Consider the following 23,037-nt stretch of genomic DNA (forward strand, 5'->3'; position numbering starts at 1 on the left):
GGCCTCAATCATTCTTAAATGGAAGAAGTTTGGAACCACCAAGACTCTTCCTAGAGCTGGCAGCCCGGCCTAACTGAGCAAATGAGGGATAAGGGCCTTGGTCAGGGAGGTGCCCTGAATGAGGGATAAGGGCCTTGGTCAGGGAGGTGCCCTGAATGAGGGATAAGGGCCTTGGTCAGGGAGGTGCCCTAAATGAGGGATAAGGGCCTTGGTCAGGGAGGTGCCCTAAATGAGGGATAAGGGCCTTGGTCAGGGAGGTGCCCTAAATGAGGGATAAGGGCCTTGGTCAGGGAGGTGCCCTAAATGAGGGATAAGGGCCTTGGTCAGGGAGGTGCCCTAAATGAGGGATAAGGGCCTTGGTCAGGGAGGTGCCCTAAATGAGGGATAAGGGCCTTGGTCAGGGAGGTGCCCTAAATGAGGGATAAGGGCCTTGGTCAGGGAGGTGCCCTAAATGAGGGATAAGGGCCTTGGTCAGGGAGGTGCCCTAAATAATATCTGCAGCATTTAAGGTCATAATATACAATAATGTGACATGGAGACACAATCTGGTGTCTAACGTAGTAGTGTACACGACGATGGCAGGTGTTTACATAAAAAGTAGCTACAAATATTCACATTTCATGAAAAACTTCAAAGAAATAGTTTCAACGGTGTGGATGGTGTTGAGAAACGATCCCGCAGATATTTATATTTATATATTTATATATTAATATTAATTATATAATACCCCAGCTATTTAATATATATATTAATATTAATTATATAACACCCCAGCTATATATATATATATATATTTAATATTAATTATATAATACCCCAGCTATTTAATATATATATTAATATTAATTATATAACACCCCAGCTATATAATATATATATATATATTAATATTAATTATATAATACCCCAGCTATTTAATATATATATATTAATATTAATTATATAATACCCCAGCTATATAATATATATATATATTAATATTAATTATATAATACCCCAGCTATTTAATATATATATATATATTAATATTAATTATATAATACCCCAGCTATTTAATATATATATTAATATTAATTATATAACACCCCAGCTATTTAATATATATATTAATATTAATTATATAACACCCCAGCTATATAATATATATATATATATTAATATTAATTATATAATACCCCAGCTATTTAATATATATATATTAATATTAATTGTATAATACCCCAGCTATATAATATATATATATATTAATATTAATTATATAATACCCCAGCTATTTAATATATATATATTAATATTAATTATATAATACCCCAGCATATTTAATATATATATATATTAATATTAATTATATAATACCCCAGCTATTTAATATATATATTAATATTAATTATATAACACCCCAGCTATATAATATATATATATATTAATATTAATTATATAATACCCCAGCTATATAATATATATATATATTAATATTAATTATATAATACCCCAGCATATTTAATATATATATATATTAATATTAATTATATAATACCCCAGCTATTTAATATATATATTAATATTAATTATATAACACCCCAGCTATATAATATATATATATATTAATATTAATTATATAATACCCCAGCTATTGAATATATATATTCATATTAATTATATAATACCCCAGCTATATAATATATATATATATTAATATTAATTATATAATACCCCAGCTATTGAATATATATATTAATATTAATTATATAATACCCTATTTAATATATATATATATATTAATATTAATTATATAATACCCCAGCTATTTAATATATATATTAATATTAATTATATAACACCCCAGCTATTTAATATATATATTAATATTAATTATATAACACCCCAGCTATATAATATATATATATATTAATATTAATTATATAATACCCCAGCTATATAATATATATATATATTAATATTAATTATATAATACCTATATAATATATATATATATTAATATTAATTATATAATACCCCAGCTATTTAATATATATATTAATATTAATTATATAACACCCCAGCTATATAATATATATATATATTAATATTAATTATATAATACCCCAGCTATTGAATATATATATTCATATTAATTATATAACACCCCAGCTATATAATATATATATATATTAATATTAATTATATAATACCCCAGCTATTGAATATATATATTAATATTAATTATATAATACCCCAGCTATTTAATATATATATATATATATTAATATTAATTATATAATACCCAGCTATTTAATATATATATTAATATTAATTATATAACACCCCACTATTTAATATATATATTAATATTAATTATATAACACCCCATATATATAATATATATATATATTAATATTAATTATATAATACCCCAGCTATTTAATATATATATATTAATATTAATTATATAATACCCCAGCTATATAATATATATATATATTAATATTAATTATATAATACCCCAGCTATTTAATATATATATATAATATTAATTATATAATACCCCAGCATATTTAATATATATATATATTAATATTAATTATATAATACCCCAGCTATTTAATATATATATTAATATTAATTATATAACACCCCAGCTATATAATATATATATATATTAATATTAATTATATAATACCCCAGCTATATAATATATATATATATTAATATTAATTATATAATACCCCAGCATATTTAATATATATATATATTAATATTAATTATATAATACCCCAGCTATTTAATATATATATTAATATTAATTATATAACACCCCAGCTATATAATATATATATATATTAATATTAATTATATAATACCCCAGCTATTGAATATATATATTAATATTAATTATATAATACCCCAGCTATTTAATATATATATATATATATTAATATTAATTATATAATACCCCAGCTATTTAATATATATATTAATATTAATTATATAACACCCCAGCTATTTAATATATATATTAATATTAATTATATAACACCCCAGCTATATAATATATATATATATTAATATTAATTATATAATACCCCAGCTATTTAATATATATATATTAATATTAATTGTATAATACCCCAGCTATATAATATATATATATATTAATATTAATTATATAATACCCCAGCTATTTAATATATATATATTAATATTAATTATATAATACCCCAGCATATTTAATATATATATATATTAATATTAATTATATAATACCCCAGCTATTTAATATATATATTAATATTAATTATATAATACCCCAGCTATTTAATATATATATTAATATTAATTATATAACACCCCAGCTATATAATATATATATATATTAATATTAATTATATAATACCCCAGCATATTTAATATATATATATATTAATATTAATTATATAATACCCCAGCTATTTAATATATATATTAATATTAATTATATAATACCCCAGCTATATAATATATATATATATTAATATTAATTATATAATACCCCAGCTATTGAATATATATATTCATATTAATTATATAATACCCCAGCTATATAATATATATATATATTAATATTAATTATATAATACCCCAGCATATTTAATATATATATATATATTAATATTAATTATATAATACCCCAGCTATTTAATATATATATATTAATATTAATTATATAATACCCCAGCTATTTAATATATATATATATATATATATATATATATAATACCCCAGATATTTAATATATATATTAATATTAATTATATAATACCCCACCTATAATATAATATATATATATATATATATATATTAATATTAATTATATAATACCCCAGCTATTTAATATATATATATATATATTAATATTAATTATATAATACCCCAGCTATTTAATATATATATTAATATTAATTATATAATACCCCAGATATTTAATATATATATTAATATTAATTATATAATACCCCAGCTATTTAATATATATATTAATATTAATTATATAATACCCCAGATATTTAATATATATATTAATATTAATTATATAATACCCCAGATATTTAATATATATATTAATATTAATTATATAATACCCCAGATATTTAATATATATATTAATATTAATTATATAATACCCCAGATATTTAATATATATATTAATATTAATTATATAATACCCCAGCTATTTAATATATATATTAATATTAATTATATAGTACCCCAGCTATTTAATATATATATTAATATTATTATATAATACCCCAGATATTTAATATATATATATTAATATTAATTATATAATACCCCAGCTATTTAATATATATATATTAATATTAATTATATAATACCCCAGATATTTAATATATATATTAATATTAATTATATAATACCCCAGATATTTAATATATATATTAATATTAATTATATAATACCCCGGAATATGGAATATATGGTACACCGCCAAATTCTAGAAAAACAAAAACACACACATACACATAAACACACACTCACTGACACATACACACACATACACATACACACACATACACACACACGCACACACTCACTGACACAGACACACACATAAACACACACACGCACACACTCACTGACACAGACACACACATAAACACACACACACACACACTCACTGACACATACACACACATACACACACATACACACACATACACACACATACACACACATACACACACATACACACACATACACACACAGTCGAAAAAAGCTGTTAGGCTGCATTTATACAGGCAGACCAATTACTGATATTGTTGACCAATCAGACACACACTGCAGTACTTACTCCGTAACCTCCTCAGTGACAGTGTGTTCCACCTGCAGTCTGGAGTTGACTTCTATGAAGTAATGTTTCCCGTGTTTATCTACTAGGAACTCCACAGTGCCCGCATTCTCATAGCCGACCTGTAGGGGGAGATATAACAGACACCTGTTAGCATTCTCATAGCCGACCTGTAGGGGGAGATATAACAGAAGCCTGTTAGCATTCTCATAGCCGACCTGTAGGGGGCGATATAACATACACCTGTTTTACTCACACACACACACACACACACACACACACACACACACACACACACACACACACACACACACACACACACACACACACACACACACACACACACACACACACACACACACACACACACACACAGCGCCCTCGCTGGCCTATATTGAGAGGGAGGGAGGGAGGGAGGGAGGGAGGGAGGGAGGGAGGGAGGGAGGGAGGGGGAGGGGGAGGGAGGGAGGGAGGGAGGGAGGGAGGGAGGGAGGGAGGGACCCAAAATTAAGGAAAGCCCTCAGATTACATAGACCCACAAAGAATTAGAAAACAATGTAATGTGTGAAATACCAGTATGGAATCACAGCAGCAATATGTGTGACCTGTTGCCACCAGAAAAGGTCAACCAGTGAAGAACAAACACCACTGTAAATACAACTCATATTTATGTTTATTTATTTTCCCTTTTGTACTTTAACTAATTGCACATTGTTACAACACTCTCTATATAATTTGTTTTATTCATTTCACTTTTGTTTATCCATTTGCTTTGGCAATGTAAACGTTTGGAGGGAGGGAGGGAGGTAGGGAAGGAGGGAGGGAGGGAGGGAGGGATGGAGGGACAAAGAGACAGAGAGAGAAAGAGGAGGAGAGAAAGAGGAGGAGAGAAAGAGGAGGGGAGAAAGAGGGAGAGAAAGAGGGGGAGAGAAAGAGGAGGAGAGAAAGAGGAGGAGAGAGAGAAAGAGGAGGGGAGAAAGAGGAGGAGAGAAAGAGGAGGAGAGAAAGAGGAGGAGAGAAAGAGGGAGAGAGAGAAAGAGGAGGAGAGAAAGAGGAGGAGAGAAAGAGGAGGAGAGAAAGAGGAGGAGAGAAAAGAGAAGGAGAGAAGAGGAGGAGAGAAAGAGGAGGAGAGAAAGAGGAGGAGAGAAAGAGGAGGGAGAGAAGAGGAGGAGGGAGAAAGAGGAGGAGAGAAAGAGGGAGAGAAGAGGGAGAGAGAGAAAGAGGAGGAGAGAAAGAGGAGGAGAGAAAGAGGAGGAGAGAAAAGAGGAGGAGAGAGAAAGAGGAGAGAGAGAAAGAGGAGGGAGAGAAGAGGAGGAGAGAGAAAGAGGGAGAGAGAAAGAGGAGGAGAGAAAGAGGAGGAGAGAAAGAGGAGGAGAGAAAGAGGAGGAGAGAGAGAAAGAGGAGGAGAGAAAGAGGAGGAGAGAAAGAGGAGGAGAGAAAGAGGAGGAGAAGAGGGGGAGAGAAAAGAGGAGGAGAGAAAGAGGGAGAGAGAGAAAGAGGAGGAGAGAAGAGGAGGAGAGAAAGAGGAGGAGAGAAAGAGGAGGAGAGAAAGAGGAGGAGAGAAAGAGGAGAGAGAGAAAGAGAAGGAGAGAAAGAGGAGGAGAGAAAGAGGGAGAGAGAAAGAGGAGGGAGAAAGAGGAGGAGAGAAAGAGGAGGAGAGAAAGAGGAGGAGAGAAAGAGGAGAGAGAGAAAGAGGAGGAGAGAAGAGGAGGAGAGAAATAGGGAGAAAAGAGGAGGAGAGAAAGAGGAGGAGAGAGAAGAGGAGGAGAGAAAGAGGAGGAGAGAGAAAGAGGAGGAGAGAAAGAGGAGGAGAGAGCGAGGAGGAGAGGACAGGAGGATGCAACACAGAGGTATTTCTGAGAGAATCCAGGATATCTTTGATACGGTTAAATGGGTTGAGAGATCACTAAGGGAATTTAGGGTTAGAACGAGAGCAGGTTTAGAGATAACAGGTTTAGAGCAGGTTCATAACAGGTTTAGAACAGGTTTAGAACAGGTTTAGAACAGGGAGAACAAGTGTAGAACAGGTTTAGAACAGGTGTAGAACAGGTTTAGAACAGGTTTAGAACAGGTGTAGAACAGGTTTAGAACAGGTTTAGAACAGCTTTAGAACAAGTTTAGAAGGTTTAGGTTTAGGAAGAACAAGTTTAGGCTTAGAGAGGTTTATAACAGGGAACAGGTTTAAGAGAGCAGGTTTAGAACAGGAGAACAGGTTTAGAACAGGTTTAGAACAGGAGAGAACAGGTTTAGAACAGAAGGAGTAGAACAGGTTTAGAACAGGTTTAGAACAGGGGGAAAGAGTAGGAGAGGTTTAGAACAGGAGAGAACAGGTTTAGAACAGGTTTAAAGAGGAGGAGAGAAAGGGGGAGAGGATAAGAGGTTTAGAAGCAGGTTTAGAACAGCTTTAGAACAAGTTTAGAGCAGGTTTATAACAGGTTTATAACAGGTTAAGAACAGGAGATAACAGGAGAGCAAGTTTATAACAGTTTTAGAACAGGTTTATAACAGGTTTAGGAGAGAACAGGGAGAACAGGGAGAAGAGAACAGGTTTAGAACAGAGAAGAACAGGAGAACAAGTGTAGGAGGTTTAGAACAGGAGAGAACAGGTGTAGGAGGAGGTTTAGAACAGGTTTAGAACAGGTTTTATAACAGGTTTAGAGCAGGTTTAGAACAGAGAACAAGTTTAGAGGAGGTTTAGAACAGGTTTAGGAGGAAGAACAGGTTTATAACAGGCTTAGAGCAGGGGGAGAACCGTTTTAGAACAGGTTTATAACAGGTTTAGAGCAGGTTTAGAACAGGTTTAGAACAGGTTTAGAGCAGGTTTATAACAGGTTTAGGAGGTTTACAACAGAGAGAGGTTTAGGAGATAAGGTTTAGAACAGAGGAGGAACAGGTTTAGAACAGGTCTAGAACAGGGAACAGGTTTATCACAGGTTTAGAACACAGAGAGTATTTAGCAATCCATCTATATCTTTAGAACAGGTTAAATGGTTGAGAATCACTAGAAGGGAATTTAGAACAGGTTTAGAACAGGTGTAGAACAGGTTTAGAACAGGTTTAGAACAGGTTTATAACAGGTTTAGAGCAGGTTCAGAACAGGTTTAGAACAGGTTTAGAACAGGGTTAGAACAGGTGTAGAACAGGTGTAGAACAGGTTTAGAACAGGTTTAGAACAGGTTTAGAACAGGTGTAGAACAGGTTTAGAACAGGTTTAGAACAGGTTTTAGAACAGCTTTAGAACAAGTTTAGAACAAGTTTAGAACAAGTTTATAACAGGTTTATAACAGGTTAAGAACAGGTTTATAACAGGCTTATAACAGGCTTAGAGCAGGTTTATAACAGTTTTAGAACAGGTTTATAACAGGTTTAGAGCAGGTTTAGTTTAGCAGGTTTAGAACAGGTGTAGAACAGGTTTAGAACAGGTTTAGAACAGGTTTAGAACAGGTGTAGAACAGGTGTAGAACAGGTGTAGAACAGGTGTAGAACAGGTTTAGAACAGGTTTAGAACAGGTTTAGAACAGGTGTAGAACAGGTTTAGAACAGGTTTTATAACAGGTTTAGAGCAGGTTTAGAACAGCTTTAGAACAGGTTTATAACAGGTTTATAACAGGTTTAGAACAGGTTTATAACAGGTTAGAGAACAGGTTTATAACAGGTTTATAACAGGTTTATAACAGGTTTAGAGCAGGTTTATAACAGTTTTAGAACAGGTTTATAACAGGTTTAGAGCAGGTTTAGAACAGGTGTAGAACAGGTTTAGAACAGGTTTAGAACAGGTTTAGAACAGGTTTAGAACAAGTGTAGAACAGGTGTAGAACAGGTTTAGAACAGGTGTAGAACAGGTTTAGAACAGGTTTAGAACAGGTTTTATAACAGGTTTAGAGCAGGTTTAGAGCAGCTTTAGAACAAGTTTAGAGCAGGTTTATAACAGGTTTATAACAGGTTTATAACAGGTTTAGAACAGGTTTAGAACAGGTTTAGAACAGGTTTAGAACAGGTTTAGAACAGGTTTAGAATAGGTTTGGAACAGGTTTAGAACAGGTTTGGAAAAACAATTTTCGTTCCAGATTAATCTCTCCCTCCCACTCCCACTATTTCCCCCTCTCTCTCCATCCCACCCTCTCTCTCTGTCCCTCTGTCCAAACCATCCTCCCTCCCTCTCCCACTATTTCCCTCTCTCTCTCCATCCCACCCCCTCTCTCTGTCCCTCTGTCCAAACCATCCTCCCTCCCTCTCCCGCTGTTTCCCTCTCTCTCTCCATCCCACCCCCTCTCTCTGTCCCTCTGTCCAAACCATCCTCCCTCCCTCTCCCACTATTTCCCTCTCTCTCTCCATCCCACCCCCTCTCTCTGTCCCTCTGTCCAAACCATCCTCCCTCCCTCTCCCACTATTTCCCTCTCTCTCCATCCCACCCTCTCTCTCTGTCCCTCTGTCCAAACCATCCTCCCTCCCTCTCCCACTATTTCCCTCTCTCTCTCCATCCCACCCTCTCTCTCTGTCCTTCTGTCCAAACCATCCTGCCTCCCACTCCCACTATTTCCCTCTCTCTCCATCCCACCCTCTCTCTCTGTCCCTCTGTCCAAACCATCCTCCCTCCCTCTCCCACTATTTCCCTCTCTCTCTCCATCCCACCCTCTCTCTCTGTTCCTCTGTCCAAACCATCCTCCCTCCCTCTCCCACTATTTCCCTCTCTCTCTCCATCCCACCCTCTCTCTCTGTCCCTCTGTCCAAACCATCCTCCCTCCCTCTCCCGCTGTCAGCAGGAATTGAGTATAAGCTGAGCCAAATGTCAAAGTAATCTGATCCAATTTCTCTGTGCAATTCATCGCTGCATGCTACATAATCCTATCCATGACAAGCATTGCCAAGAGCAGAAACACACACACGCACACACAAACACAAATCCACACAGTGTGCTCATGTCAATATGCCGACACATAATTTCTAGGAATCTGTTCAATTTTATCGCCTCTATTCCGTCGCTATTGAAACATAAGAGGAGAGCAGGAAAGAAAAGGAGGGGGTTGGGGAGGGGGTTGGGGAGGGAGGGAGGTGAGAAGGTTGGAGAAGAGACAGAGATGAGAGGAGTGAAGATATAGAGACAGATGGTTGTGGTTAGGATGGAAGGATGGAGAGATGGAGAGATGGAGAGGTAGGGTAGGTAGAGAGAGATGGAGGGATTGAAGGATGGAGAGGTAGAGGTAGAGGTAGAGGTAGAGGTAGAGGTAGAGGTAGAGGTAGAGGTAGAGGTAGGGTAGAGAGAGATGGAGAGGTAGAGAGATGGAGGGATGGAGAGGTAGAGAGATAGAGAGAGATGGAGAGGTAGAGATGGAGGGATGGAGAGGTGGGGAGATTGAGGGATGGAGAGGTGGAGAAGTAGAGAGAGATGGAGGGATGGAGAGATGTAGAGAGGTAGAGAGATGGAGGGATGGAGAGGTGGAAAGATAGAGAGGTGGAGAGATAGAGGGATGGAGATGTACAGAGGTAGAGAGAGATGGAGGAATGGAGAGGTGAAGATGTAGATAGGTAGAGAGAGATGGATTGATGGAGAGGTGGAGATAGAGAGGTAGAGAGAGATGGAGGGATGGAGAGGTGGAGATATAGAGAGGTAGAGAGAGATGGAGGGATGGAGAGGTGGAGATGAACAGAGGTAGAGAGAGATGGAGAGGTGGAGATGTAGAGAGGTAGAGAGAGATGGAGAGGTGGAGATGTGGCGAGAGATGGAGGAATGGAGAGGTGGAGATGAACAGAGGTAGAGAGAGATGGATGAATGGAGAGGTGAAGATGTAGATAGGTAGAGAGAGATGGATTGATGGAGAGGTGGAGATGTGGAGAGGTAGAGAAAGATGGATTGATGGAGAGGTGGAGATGAACAGAGGTAGAGAGAGATGGATTGATGGAGAGGTGGAGATGTGGAGAGGTAGAGAAAGATGGATTGATGGAGAGGTGGAGATGTGGAGAGGTAGAGAGAGATGGAGGGATGGAGAGGTGGAGATGTTGAGAGAGATGGAGGGATGGAGAGGTGGAGATGTAGAGAGAGATGGAGGGATGGAGGGATGGAGAGGTGGAGAGATGGAGAGATAGAGGGATGGAGATGTACAGAGGTAGAGAGGTAGAGAGAGATGGAGGGATGGAGAGGTGGAGATGTAGAGAGGTAGAGAGAGATGGAGGGCTGGAGAGGTGGAGATGTAGAGAAGTAGAGAGAGATGGAGAGGTGGAGATGTGGAGAAATAGAGAGAGATGGAGGACTGGAGAGATGGAGGGCTGGAGAGGTGGAGATGTAGAGAAGTAGAGAGAGATGGAGAGGTGGAGAGGTGGAGAGGTGGAGATGTGGAGAGGTGGAGAGGTGGAGATGTGGAGAGGTAGAGAGAGACGGATGAATGGAGAGGTGAAGATGTAGATAGGTAGAGAGAGATGGAGGGATGGAGATGGAGAGATAGAGAGATAGAGAGGTAGTGAGATGGAGGGCTGGAGAGGTGGAGATGTAGAGAGATGGAGGAATGGAGGGATGGAGAGGTGGAGAGATGGAGAGATAGAGGGATGGAGATGTACAGAGGTAGAGAGGTAGAGAGAGATGGATGGAGAGGTGGAGATGTTGAGAGATGGAGGGCTGGAGAGGTGGAGATGTAGAGAGAGATGGAGGGATGGAGAGGTGGAGAGATGGAGAGATAGAATGGGATGGAGATGTACAGAGGTAGAGAGGTAGAGAGAGATGGAGGGATGGAGGGTGGAGATAGATAGAGAGGTAGAGAATGGAGATGGAGGGCTGGAGAGGTGGAGATGTAGAGGTAAGTAGAGAGAGATGGAGAGGTGGAGATGTAGAGAGGTAGAGAGCGAGATGGAGGGCTGGAGAGGTGGAGATGTGGAGAGATGGAGGGCTGGAGAGATGGAGAGGATGGAGATGTGGAGATGTAGAGAGGTAGAGAGAGATGGAGGGATGGAGAGGTGGAGAGATGAGAGATAGTGGAGAGATAGAGGGATGGAGAGGTGGAGATGTACAGAGGTAGAGAGAGATGGAGAGAGGTAGAGAGAGATGGAGGAATGGAGGAATGGAGAGATGTGAAGATGTAGATAGGTAGACAGAGATGGATTGATGGAGAGGTGGAGATGTGGAGATAGAGAGTAGAGAGAGATGGAGGGCTGGAGAGGTGGAGATGAACAGAGGTAGAGAGAGATGGAGAGGTGGAGAGGTGGAGATATAGAGAGGTAGAGAGAGATGGAGGGATGGAGAGGTGGAGATGAACAGAGAGTAGAGAGATGGAGAGGTGGAGAGATAGAGGATGGAGAGGTGTGAGAGATGAACAGAGGTAGAGAGAGATGGAGGGATGGAGCAATGGAGAGGTGGAGAGATGGAGAGATAGAGGGATGGAGATGTACAGAGGTAGAGAGGGTAGAGATGGAGGGATGGAGAGGTGGAGATGTAGAGAGATGGAGGGCTAGAGGTGGAGATGTAGAGAGGTGAGAGGAGATGGAGGGATGGAGAGATAGAGATGTACAGAGGTAGAGAGTAGAGAGATGGAGAGGTGGAGATGTGAGAGAGGGAGGGCTGAGAGATGGAGGAGAGAGATGGAGATGGTGGAGATGAACAGGAGAGATAGAGAGATGGATTGATGGAGAGGTGAAGATGTGGAGAGATAGAGGTAGTGAGAGATGGAGGGCTGGAGAGGTGGAGATGTAGAGAAGAGAGAGAGATGGAGGAATGGAGGGATGGAGAGGTGGAGAGATGGAGAGATAGAGGATGGAGATGTACAGAGGTAGAGAGGTAGAGAGAGATGGAGGGATGGAGAGGTGGAGATGTTGAGAGATGGAGGAATGGAGAGGTGGAGATGAACAGAGGTAGAGAGAGATGGATTGATGGAGAGGTGAAGATGTGGAGAGATAGATGGTAGTAGAGAGATGGAGAGGTGGAGAGGTGGAGATATAGAGAGATAGAGAGAGATGGAGGGATGGAGAGGTGGAGATGTAGAGAGGTAGAGAGAGATGGAGAGGTGGAGAGGTGGAGATATAGAGAGAGTAGAGAGAGATGGAGGGATGGAGAGGTGGAGATGTAGAGAGGTAGAGAGAGATGGAGGGATGGAGAGGTGGAGATGAACAGAGGTAGAGAGATGGAGAGGTGGAGATGTGGAGAGATAGAGATGGATGGAGGTAGGTGGAGATGTGGAGAGGTGGAGATGAGAGATGGAGGAATGGAGAGGTGGAGATGAACAGAGGTAGAGAGAGATGGATGAATGGAGAGAGATGGAGATGTAGATAGGTAGAGAGATGGATTGATGGAGAGGTGGAGATGTGGAGAGATAGAGAGGTAGTGAGAGATGGAGGGCTGGAGAGGTGGAGATGTAGAGAGAGATGGAGGGATGGAGCGATGGAGAGGTGGAGAGATGGAGAGATAGAGGGATGGAGATGTACAGAGAGGTAGAGAGGTAGAGAGAGATGGAGGGATGGAGAGGTGGAGATGTAGAGAGGTAGAGAGAGTAGAGAGGTAGAGATGGAGGGATGGAGAGGTGAAGAGATGTAGAGAGGTAGAGAGATGGAGAGGTGGAGATGTGGAGAGGTAGAGAGAATGGAGGAATGGAGAGGTGGAGATGAACAGAGGTAGAGAGATGGAGGGATGGAGAGGTGAAGATGTAGATAGGATAGACAGAGATGGATTGATGGAGAGGTGGAGATGTAGAGAGGTAGATGTGGAGAGATGGAGGGCTGGAGAGATGGAGGGATGGAGAGGTGGAGATATAGAGAGAGATGGAGGGATAGAGAGAGATGGAGGGATGGAGAGGTGGAGATGTACAGAGGTAGAGAGAGATGGAGAGGTGGAGATGTGGAGAGGTAGGAGAGATGGAGAGAGATGGATTGATGGAGAGGTGGAGATGTGGAGGTGGAGATAGAGAGGTAGTGAGAGATGGAGGGCTGGAGAGGTGGAGATGAACAGAGGTAGAGAGAGATGGAGGGATGGAGCAATGGAGAGGTGGAGAGATGGAGAGATGGAGAGGGATGGAGATGAGACAGAGGTAGAGAGGTAGAGAGAGATGGAGGATGGAGAGGTGGAGATGTAGAGATAGAGAGAGAGAGGTAGATGAGGTAGAGAGAGAGATGGAGGGATGGAGAGAGTAGAGATGAACAGAGGTAGAGAGAGATGGATTGATGGAGAGGTGGAGATGTGGAGAGATAGAGAGGTAGTGAGAGATGGAGGGCTGGAGAGGTGGAGATGTAGAGAGAGATGGAGGGATGGAGAGGTGGAGATGAACAGAGGTAGATGTAGAGAGAGAGGTGGATGGAATGGAGAGGTGAAGCTGTAGATAGGTAGAGAGATGGATTGATGGAGAGGTGGAGATGTGGAGAGAGATGGAGAGAGATGGAGAGGTGGAGATGTGGAGAGATAGAGGTAGAGATGGAGGAATGGAGAGGTGAAGAGAGATGAGACAGAGATGGATTGATGAGATGGATTGATGGAGAGATGGAGGGATGGAGATAGATAGAGAGGTAGAGAGAGATGGAGGGATGGAGAGGTGGAGATATAGAGAGTAGTGAGAGATGGAGGAATGGAGAGGTGAAGATGTAGATAGGTAGAGAGAGATGGATTGATGGAGAGGTGGAGATGTGGAGAGATAGAGAGGTAGTGAGAGATGGAGGGCTGGAGAGGTGGAGATGTAGAGAGAGATGGAGGGATGGAGCAATGGAGAGGTGGAGAGATGGAGAGATAGAGGGATGGAGATGTACAGAGGTAGAGAGGTAGAGAGAGATGGAGGGATGGAGAGGTGGAGATGTAGAGAGGTAGAGAGGTAGAGGTAGAGAGAGATGGAGGGATGGAGAGGTAGAGATGAACAGAGGTAGAGAGATGGAGAGGTGGAGATGTGGAGATGAACAGAGGTAGAGAGATGGGAGGGCTGGATGGATTGATGGAGATGGATGGAGATGTGGAGAGATAGAGAGGTAGAGAGAGATGGATGAATGGAGAGGTGGAGATGGTAGAGAGAGATGGAGGAATGGAGGGATGGAGAGGTGGAGAGATGGGAGAGATAGAGGGATGGAGATGTAACAGAGGTAGAGAGGATAGAATGGAGAGAAGATGGAGGGAGATGGAGGGATGGAGAGGTGGAGATGTTGAGAGAGATGGAGGGCTGGAGAGGTGGAGATGTAGAGAGAGATGGAGGGATGGAGCAATGGAGAGGTGGAGAGATGGAGAGATAGAGGGATGGAGATGTACAGAGGTAGAGAGGTAGAGAGAGATGGAGGGATGGAGAGGTGGAGATATAGAGAGGTAGAGAGAGATGGAGGGCTGGAGGGTGGAGATGTAGAGATGTAGAGGTAGAGATGGAGAGGTGGAGATGTGAAGATGAACAGAGGTAGAGCGAGATGGAGGGCTGGAGAGGTGGAGATGTGGAGAGATGGAGAGGCTGGAGAGATGGAGGGATGGAGATGTAGAGAGAGAGAGAGATGGAGGGATGGAGAGGTGGAGAGAGAGGGTGGAGAGATAGAGGGATGGAGATGGAGAGATGTAGAGAGGTAGAGAGAGATGGAGAGGTGGAGATGTGGAGAGGTAGAGAGAGATGGAGGAATGGAGAGGTGGAGATGAACAGAGGTAGAGATGGAGATGGAGGAATGGAGAGGTGAAGATGTAGATAGGTAGACAGAGATGGATTGATGGAGAGGTGGAGATATAGAGAGGTAGAGAGAGATGGAGGGCTGGAGAGGTGGAGATGTGGAGAGATAGAGAGAGATGGAGGGATGGAGAGGTGGAGATGTGGAGAGATAGAGAGAGATGGAGAGGTGGAGATGTGGAGAGGTAGAGATGGAGGAATGGAGAGGTGGAGATAGACAGAGGTAGAGAGATGGAGATTGATGGAGAGGTGGAGATGTGGAGAGATGGAGGGATGGAGGGATGGAGAGGTGGAGATGAACAGAGGTAGAGAGAGATGGAGAGGTGGAGAGGTGGAGATATAGACAGAGGTAGGGAGGTGGAGATGGAGGGATGGAGAGGTGGAGATGTGGAGAGATAGAGAGAGATGGAGGGATGGAGAGGTGGAGATGTGGAGAGATAGAGAGAGATGGAGAGGTGGAGATGTGGAGAGGTAGAGAGAGATGGAGGAATGGAGAGGTGGAGATGAACAGAGGTAGAGAGAGATGGATTGATGGAGAGGTGGAGATGTGGAGAGATGGAGGGATGGAGAGGTGGAGATGAACAGAGGTAGAGAGAGATGGAGAGGTGGAGAGGTGGAGATATAGAGAGGTAGAGAGAGATGGAGGGATGGAGAGGTGGAGATGTGGAGAGATAGAGAGAGATGGAGAGGTGGAGATGTGGAGAGGTGAAGATGTAGATAGGTAGACAGAGATGGATTGATGGAGAGGTGGAGATATAGAGAGGTAGGTAGATGGAGAGATGGAGGGATGGAGGGATGGTGGAGATGAACAGAGGTAGAGAGAGATGGAGAGGTGGAGATGTGGAGAGATAGAGAGAGATGGAGTGATGGAGAGGTGGAGATGTGGAGAGGTAGAGAGATGGAGGAATGGAGAGGTGGAGATGAACAGAGGTAGAGAGAGATGGATGAATGGAGAGGTGAAGCTGTAGATAGGTAGAGAGAGATGGATTGATGGAGAGGTGGAGATGTGGAGAGATAGAGAGGTAGTGAGAGATGGAGGGCTGGAGAGGTGGAGATGTAGAGAGAGATGGAGGGATGGAGCGATGGAGAGGTGGAGAGATGGAGATGTACAGAGGTAGAGAGGTAGAGAGAGATGGAGGGATGGAGAGGTGGAGATGTAGAGAGGTAGAGAGAGATGGAGGGCTGGGGAGGTGGAGATGTAGAGAAGTAGAGAGAGATGGAGAGGTGGAGATGTAGAGAGGTAGAGCGAGATGGAGGGCTGGAGAGGTGGAGATGTGGAGAGATAGAGAGAGATGGAGGGCTGGAGAGATGGAGGGATGGAGAGGTGGAGATGTGGAGCGATAGAGCGAGATGGAGGGCTGGAGAGGTGGAGATGTGGAGAGATAGAGAGAGATGGAGGGCTGGAGAGGTGGAGATGTAGAGATGTAGAGAGGTAGAGAGAGAGAGAGAGAGAGAGAGAAACAGGGACAGAAAGAGTGAGAACGAGCGTAAGGAAGAAAATTAACTTAACCAACCCCTGTGTTTGAGAATCACTGGGCAGAACTGTTGTCACCATAGCAACCCGCCTTATCAACCCGTCAAATAAAACAACATGAAACATGGTTACCATGGTGATACGCTATAATGTATACGTTATCTTCATCGGCATTCGTTTCATTGGATTTTATTCCTTACTTTTGTTTTCCTTCTTGTGTTCATGTTTTTCTTTCTCATCTCTTGACGCTCTTTTTCTCCTTCTCCCTCTCCCTCTCCTTCCCTATCCTTCTCCCTCTCCCTCTCCTTCCCTATCCTTCTCCCTCTCCCTCTCCTTCCCTATCCTTCTCCCTCTCCCTCCTCCTCTCCCTCTCCTTCCCTATCCTTCTCCCTCTCCCTCCTCCTCTCCCTCTCCTTCCCTATCCTTCTCCCTCTCCCTCTCCTTCCCTATCCTTCTCCCTCTCCCTCTCCTTCCCTATCCTTCTCCCTCTCCCTCTCCTTCCCTATCCTTCTCCCTCTCCCTCTCCTTCCCTATCCTTCTCCCTCTCCCTCTCCTTCCCTATCCTTCTCCCTCTCCCTCCTTCCCTATCCTTCTCCCTCTCCCTCTCCTTCCCTATCCTTCTCCCTCTCCCTCTCCTTCCCTATCCTTCTCCCTCTCCCCCCTCCTCTCCCTCTCCTTCCCTATCCTTCTCCCTCTCCCCCTCCTCTCCCTCTCCTTCCCTATCCTTCCCTATCCTTCTCCCTCTCCCTCTCCTTCCCTATCCTTCTCCCTCTCCCCCTCCTCTCCCTCTCCTTCCTATCCTTCTCCCTCTCCCCCTCCTCTCCCTCTCCTTCCCTATCATTCTCCTCATCCCCCTCCTCTCCCTCTCCTTCCCTATCCTTCTCCCTCTCCCCCCCCCTCCTCTCCCTCTCCTTCCCTATCCTTCTCCCTCTCCCCTCCTCTCCTATCCTTCTCCCTCTCTCCCTCCTCTCCCTCTCCTTCCTATCCTTCTCCCTCTCCCCCTCCTCTCCCTCTCCTTCCCCATCCTTCTCCCTCTCCCCCTCCTCTCCCTCTCCTTCCCTATCCTTCTCCCTCTCCCTCTCCTTCCCTCTCCTTCTCCCTCTCCCCCTCCTCTCCCTCCCTCTCCTTCCCTATCCTTCTCCCTCTCCCTCTCCTTCCCTATCTTTCTCCCTCTCCCCCTCCTCTCCCTCTCCTTCCCTATCCTTCTCCTCTCCCCCCTCCTCTCCCTCTCCTTCCCTATCCCTTCTCCCTCTCCCCCTCCTCTCTCCCTCTCCTTCTCCCTCTCCCCCTCCTCTCCCTATCCTTCTCCCTCTCCCCCTCTCCCTCTCCTTCCCTATCCTTCTCCCTCTCCTCTCCCTCTCCTTCTCCCTCTCCCCCTCCTCTCCCTCTCCTTCCCTATCCTTCTCCCTCTCCCCCTCCTCTCCCTCTCCTTCCCTATCCTTCTCCCTCTCCCCCTCCTCTCCCTCTCCTTCCCTATCCTTCTCCCTCTCCCCCTCCTCTCCCTCTCCTTCCCTATCTTTCTCCCTCTCCCCCTCCTCTCCCTCTCCTTCCCTATCCTTCTCCCTCTCCCCCCTCCTCTCCCTCTCCTTCCCTATCCTTCTCCCTCTCCCCCCTATCTCCTCTCCCTCTCCTTCCCTCTCCTTCTCCCTCTCCCCCTCCTCTCCCTCTCCTTCCCTATCCTTCTCCCTCTCCCCCTCCTCTCCCTCTCCTTCCCTATCCTTCTCCCTCTCCCCCCCCTCCTCTCCCTCTCCTTCCCTATCCTTCTCCCTCTCCCCCTCCTCTCCCTCTGACACAGGCACAAACATAGAAAAGTGAGAATGGCGCTGGACTGAATTTTAGATTTCTAGAAATAGTTTCCAACGAAAAGAGCTTCTGGACATACTGCTCGCCCTAATCCCCAGAGACGGCGATATCGAGGCTGACATAAGGGCACCCTGATGACCTACAGTGGTGAGTCAATAATAACCCTCTGTTCTGTTGGCGAATGGCCAATCACTGGAGAATAAAATGGACGGCGACGTTCGAGACAACCACTTTCAACGGAACCGGAAGAAACTGTCCAATGTTTCTCGGAAACTTGGCTGAACAAAGACATGGATAATATTCCAGCTGGTGTTCCTACGCATCATCGGAACAAAAACGGCAGCATCGTTAACAACAGGTGGTGTTTCTACATCGGAACAAAACGGCAGCATCGTTAACAACAAGTGGTGTGTAATCTCTAATATTAAGGGGCGTCTCGAGGTTGTGCTCACCTGAATTAGAATACCTCATGGTATTCAAATACTTCAGCCACCCAAGTCATAGACTGTTCTCTCTGCTACAGCACAACATGCAGTACTGACACACCAAGTCATAGACTGTCCTCTCTGCTACAGCACAACATGCAGTACTGACACATCAAGTCATAGACTGTTCTCTCTGCTACAGCACAACATGCAGTACTGACACCAAGTCATAGACTGTTCTCTCTGCTACAGCACAACATGCAGTACCGACACACAAAGTCATAGACTGTTCTCTCTGCTACAGCACAACATGCAGTACCGACACACCAAGTCATAGACTGTTCTCTCTGCTACAGCACAACATGCAGTACTGACACTTCAAGTCTGGAACCAACAGGATCCTGAACAGCTTCAACCCCAATCCATAAAACTGCTAAATAGTTAGCTCAATAGCTAGCTCAATAGCTAGCTCAATAGCTAGCTCAATAGCTAGCTCAATAGCTAGCTCAATAGCTAGCTCAATAGCTAGCTCAATAGTTTGCTCAATAGTTTGCTCAATAGTTTGCTCAATAGTTTGCTCAATAGTTTGCTCAATAGTTTGCTCAATAGTTTGCTCAATAGTTTGCTCAATAGTTTGCTCAATAGTTTGCTCAATAGTTTGTTAAATAGTTTGTTAAATAGTTTGTTAAATAGTTTGTTAAATAGTTTGTTAAATAGTTTGTTAAATAGTTTGTTAAATAGTTTGTTAAATAGTTTGTTAAATAGTTTGTTAAATAGTTTGTTAAATAGTTAGTTAAATAGTATGTGTAGTGGCTTCCTTTCGTCTTTACCATAGCCACTGCCCAAGCCTGAAGCGGGGTTGTTTGGTACGCATACAGTCCACACTCAAGGTTTCCAAACGGCCAAACATTCCATGACATCCAGGGATATGGTGCAACAAAAATGTTTATTCTTCTTATATCTAACAAATAAATGAGTCTCAATCAACTTAAGCACAAAATACTTGATATGGAAAATACATATTATGACCTGTATGTCTGTATGTCTGTCTGTATGGTCAAAAAACTATACCGCTCCCGCGTCTAGCAAGGACTCCCTCTCCCGAAGGCCCAACTTCCTGCCTTTATCCTAACACAATTACCACAATACAATGAACAGGCAAGAGGGGGGGCCAAATGTCCGAGTTACACTAACAACAAATTAATATATCTCAATCGGGTAAATATAAATCATAAAGGTACGTACCTAATATTTCATCATTTACATTCATATTTAATATATTTACACAAATATACATGGAGCTCCATATGTTCGGTCTTTTATACAAATATGTCCAAATCGGCTCTAACATACCGGCCCCTAATTGTTGACTGCACTGAATGCACAACAATTACTTAATATTCAAACATAGAGCCAATACACAAAACATTCTATACCAGAGCACTATTACAGTTTATAGCTATATACAAATATACAAGGTACCATATAGGAAAATAGTCCATAGATCTCAGTCTGAGTTGAAGTGTAAAGGTGTTCAACTTCGAAAAATGTCAAGAGTTTGACATCCAAAAATGTATGACATCAAAGAATGTAAGAGTACGACATCAACGAATCAGAGGTGCACGTGATTCTAAGATGGAGCACTGTGTGTGTGTGTGTGTCACTCCGTCGCCTCAAGGAGCAGACAGAGTTTATTGATAGGTCTCTGTAAGATATTGGTCTTAGTCTTAACCATGACGCTCCGGACAAGACCTTTGGCCCCTGGCAAAGCCTCCACCACACGCCCCATTAGCCAAGAGTTCCTTGGGGCGGTGTCATCGACGATGACCACGAGGTCACCAGGACTGAAGTTTCTCTTAGTTTTGTTCCACTTGTTCCGCTCCTGCATAAGTAGAAGATACTCCTGATCCATCTCTTCCAGAAGAGCTCAGTGATATATTGTACTTGCTTCCATCTCCTTCGTGAGTATAGGTCGCTTCTCTGGAATAGTCCTGGTGGCAGGACTGGCTTAGCTTTCAGATGAAGCAGATGGTTCGGAGTCAGGGTTCTAGATCATTAGGGTCATTTGTTACAGTAGTGATTGGTCTGTCGTTCTAATCGCCTCAACTTCACACAAGGCTGTCTGCAAAGACTCATCATCCAGTACTTGCTCTTTAAGGACTGAATAGAGGATCTTTTTCACCAGTCGGATCAACCTCTCCCATACCCCCATGGTGGGCTCAGAGGAGGGTTGAATGACCATGTCACTCCTTCCTTCAGTAATTCTTTTTGAATCTTGTTGTGATCCAGCTCTTTCATAGCTTCTCCTAGCTCTCTGTGTGTTCCAACAAAGTTGGTGCCATTGTCTGTTCTGATACTTGTTACTGGGCCCCTTCGACAGATGAACCTGCGCAGGGCATTGATGCAGGAATCAGTATCCAGATAACTAGCAACTTCTAGATGGACAGCTCGACTCACGAGGCAAGTAAAGATCACACCATAACGCTTCACATGAACGCGGCCTCGCTTCACCTCTATGGGGCCGAAGTAATCTATGCCCACATGGGTGAAAGGCGGAAAATCAGGTGACACCCGATCTTGTGGAAGGTCGGCCATCTTCTGTTCTCCAGCTCTAGCTTGCATCCGCCTGCAAAAGACACAGCTCTTAAGGATCTTCCTTGCTAAAGAGTTGGCACAGGGTATCCAATATCGCTGGCGAAGTCTAGAAAGCATGTGACGTCTCCCAGAGTGGCCAACCTGCTCATGGATGTGGAGTAAGATCAGTCTAGAGATGTAAGAGTCTTTGGGCAGGATCATAGGATTCTTTAGTTCCGTAGGCATAGCAGCTTTGCTTAACCTTCCTCCTACTCTCAGAATCCCATTGTCTACAATTGGATCAAGCTTACAGATTGAGCCACTTCTCTTGGCACATTGTTTTCCTTTCACAACTAGTGCAATTTCTTGTTTAAAGTGATGCCGTTGTTCAAATCGAATGATGACCTTTTTCTGCTTCATCTAGGTCGTCCACAGACAGGCTTTCTTTTCCAAACGTCAGTTTGAACTTGTCAATTTGTTCCTTCAGTGAGTTTGTCAGACTCTGATCTGGTCTTGGATCGGTTTGAGTGAGAATTTTCCTTTTCTGGCTTAACTGTAGGAGACGTTTCTTCAGTTTCAGCATCCAGGCAACTGCTTTCTTCAAGCTGTTCCATGTTGAATAGTACTCAATCAGTTTGCTGGTTGGACTCTTTTCTTCCACACTTGTATGGTTTATGATTACGTCTTTTCTCACCTCTGGATCATCCGGAGGGATGGAGCCAATCTCCTCGGGGACTTTCGGCCATTGAGTTTCTGTTTTCTCCAGGAATTCTGGTCCTTTACGCCATCTCTTTGAGTTCAGGAACATTTCAACATGTAATCCTCTTGAGGCATCATCGGCTGGGTTGTGTTTTGAGTTCAAATATCTCCACTGTTTTGCTTTCGATAGGTCACGGATCATAGCAACCCTATTAGCCACAAAGGTATGGAATCTCTTGGTATCATTGCGGATGTATTTTAGCACAGACTGGCTGTCCGTCCAAAAAAGTTGACTCCTCAAGTTCAATCTGGAGCTCCAACCCTAACATCCTGTCCACTCGCACTGCCAGTGTTGCTGCAGCAAGTTCCAGTCTGGGGATTGTCATCTGCTTGAGTGGAGTCACCCTTGATTTCCCCAGTATGAATGCAATGTGAACCTTTTCCATACCGTTTGTGAACCTAAGGTAACTTGCCGTGCCATAACCTTGTTCACTTGCATCACCGAAGTGATGCAGCTGTGCAGTCTTGACTTGACCAAAGTTCTCAGGCATCATACACCTGTCTATCTGGAATCTGGAGAGCTGGTCCAGCTCTGAGAGCCATCTCTGCCATGAAATAGAG

General features: G+C 42.4%; 1 protein-coding gene across 3 annotated transcripts in view; it reads right to left on the reverse strand.

The window, feature by feature from the left end:
* The window catches only part of LOC124008783 (pyruvate carboxylase, mitochondrial-like), a 587,218-nt gene that overhangs the window by 465,000 nt on the left and 99,181 nt on the right, over positions 1 to 23,037 (reverse strand). For all 3 annotated transcript variants that reach the window (XM_046320329.1, XM_046320328.1, XM_046320330.1), the window contains exon 11: positions 4,850 to 4,968. In XM_046320329.1, coding sequence (XP_046176285.1) covers positions 4,850 to 4,968 — 119 coding nt within the window. The remainder of the gene's footprint in view (positions 1 to 4,849; positions 4,969 to 23,037) is intronic.

Source organism: Oncorhynchus gorbuscha, linkage group LG21 (assembly GCF_021184085.1).
Source record: "Oncorhynchus gorbuscha isolate QuinsamMale2020 ecotype Even-year linkage group LG21, OgorEven_v1.0, whole genome shotgun sequence".
Classification (NCBI taxonomy): domain Eukaryota; kingdom Metazoa; phylum Chordata; class Actinopteri; order Salmoniformes; family Salmonidae; genus Oncorhynchus; species Oncorhynchus gorbuscha.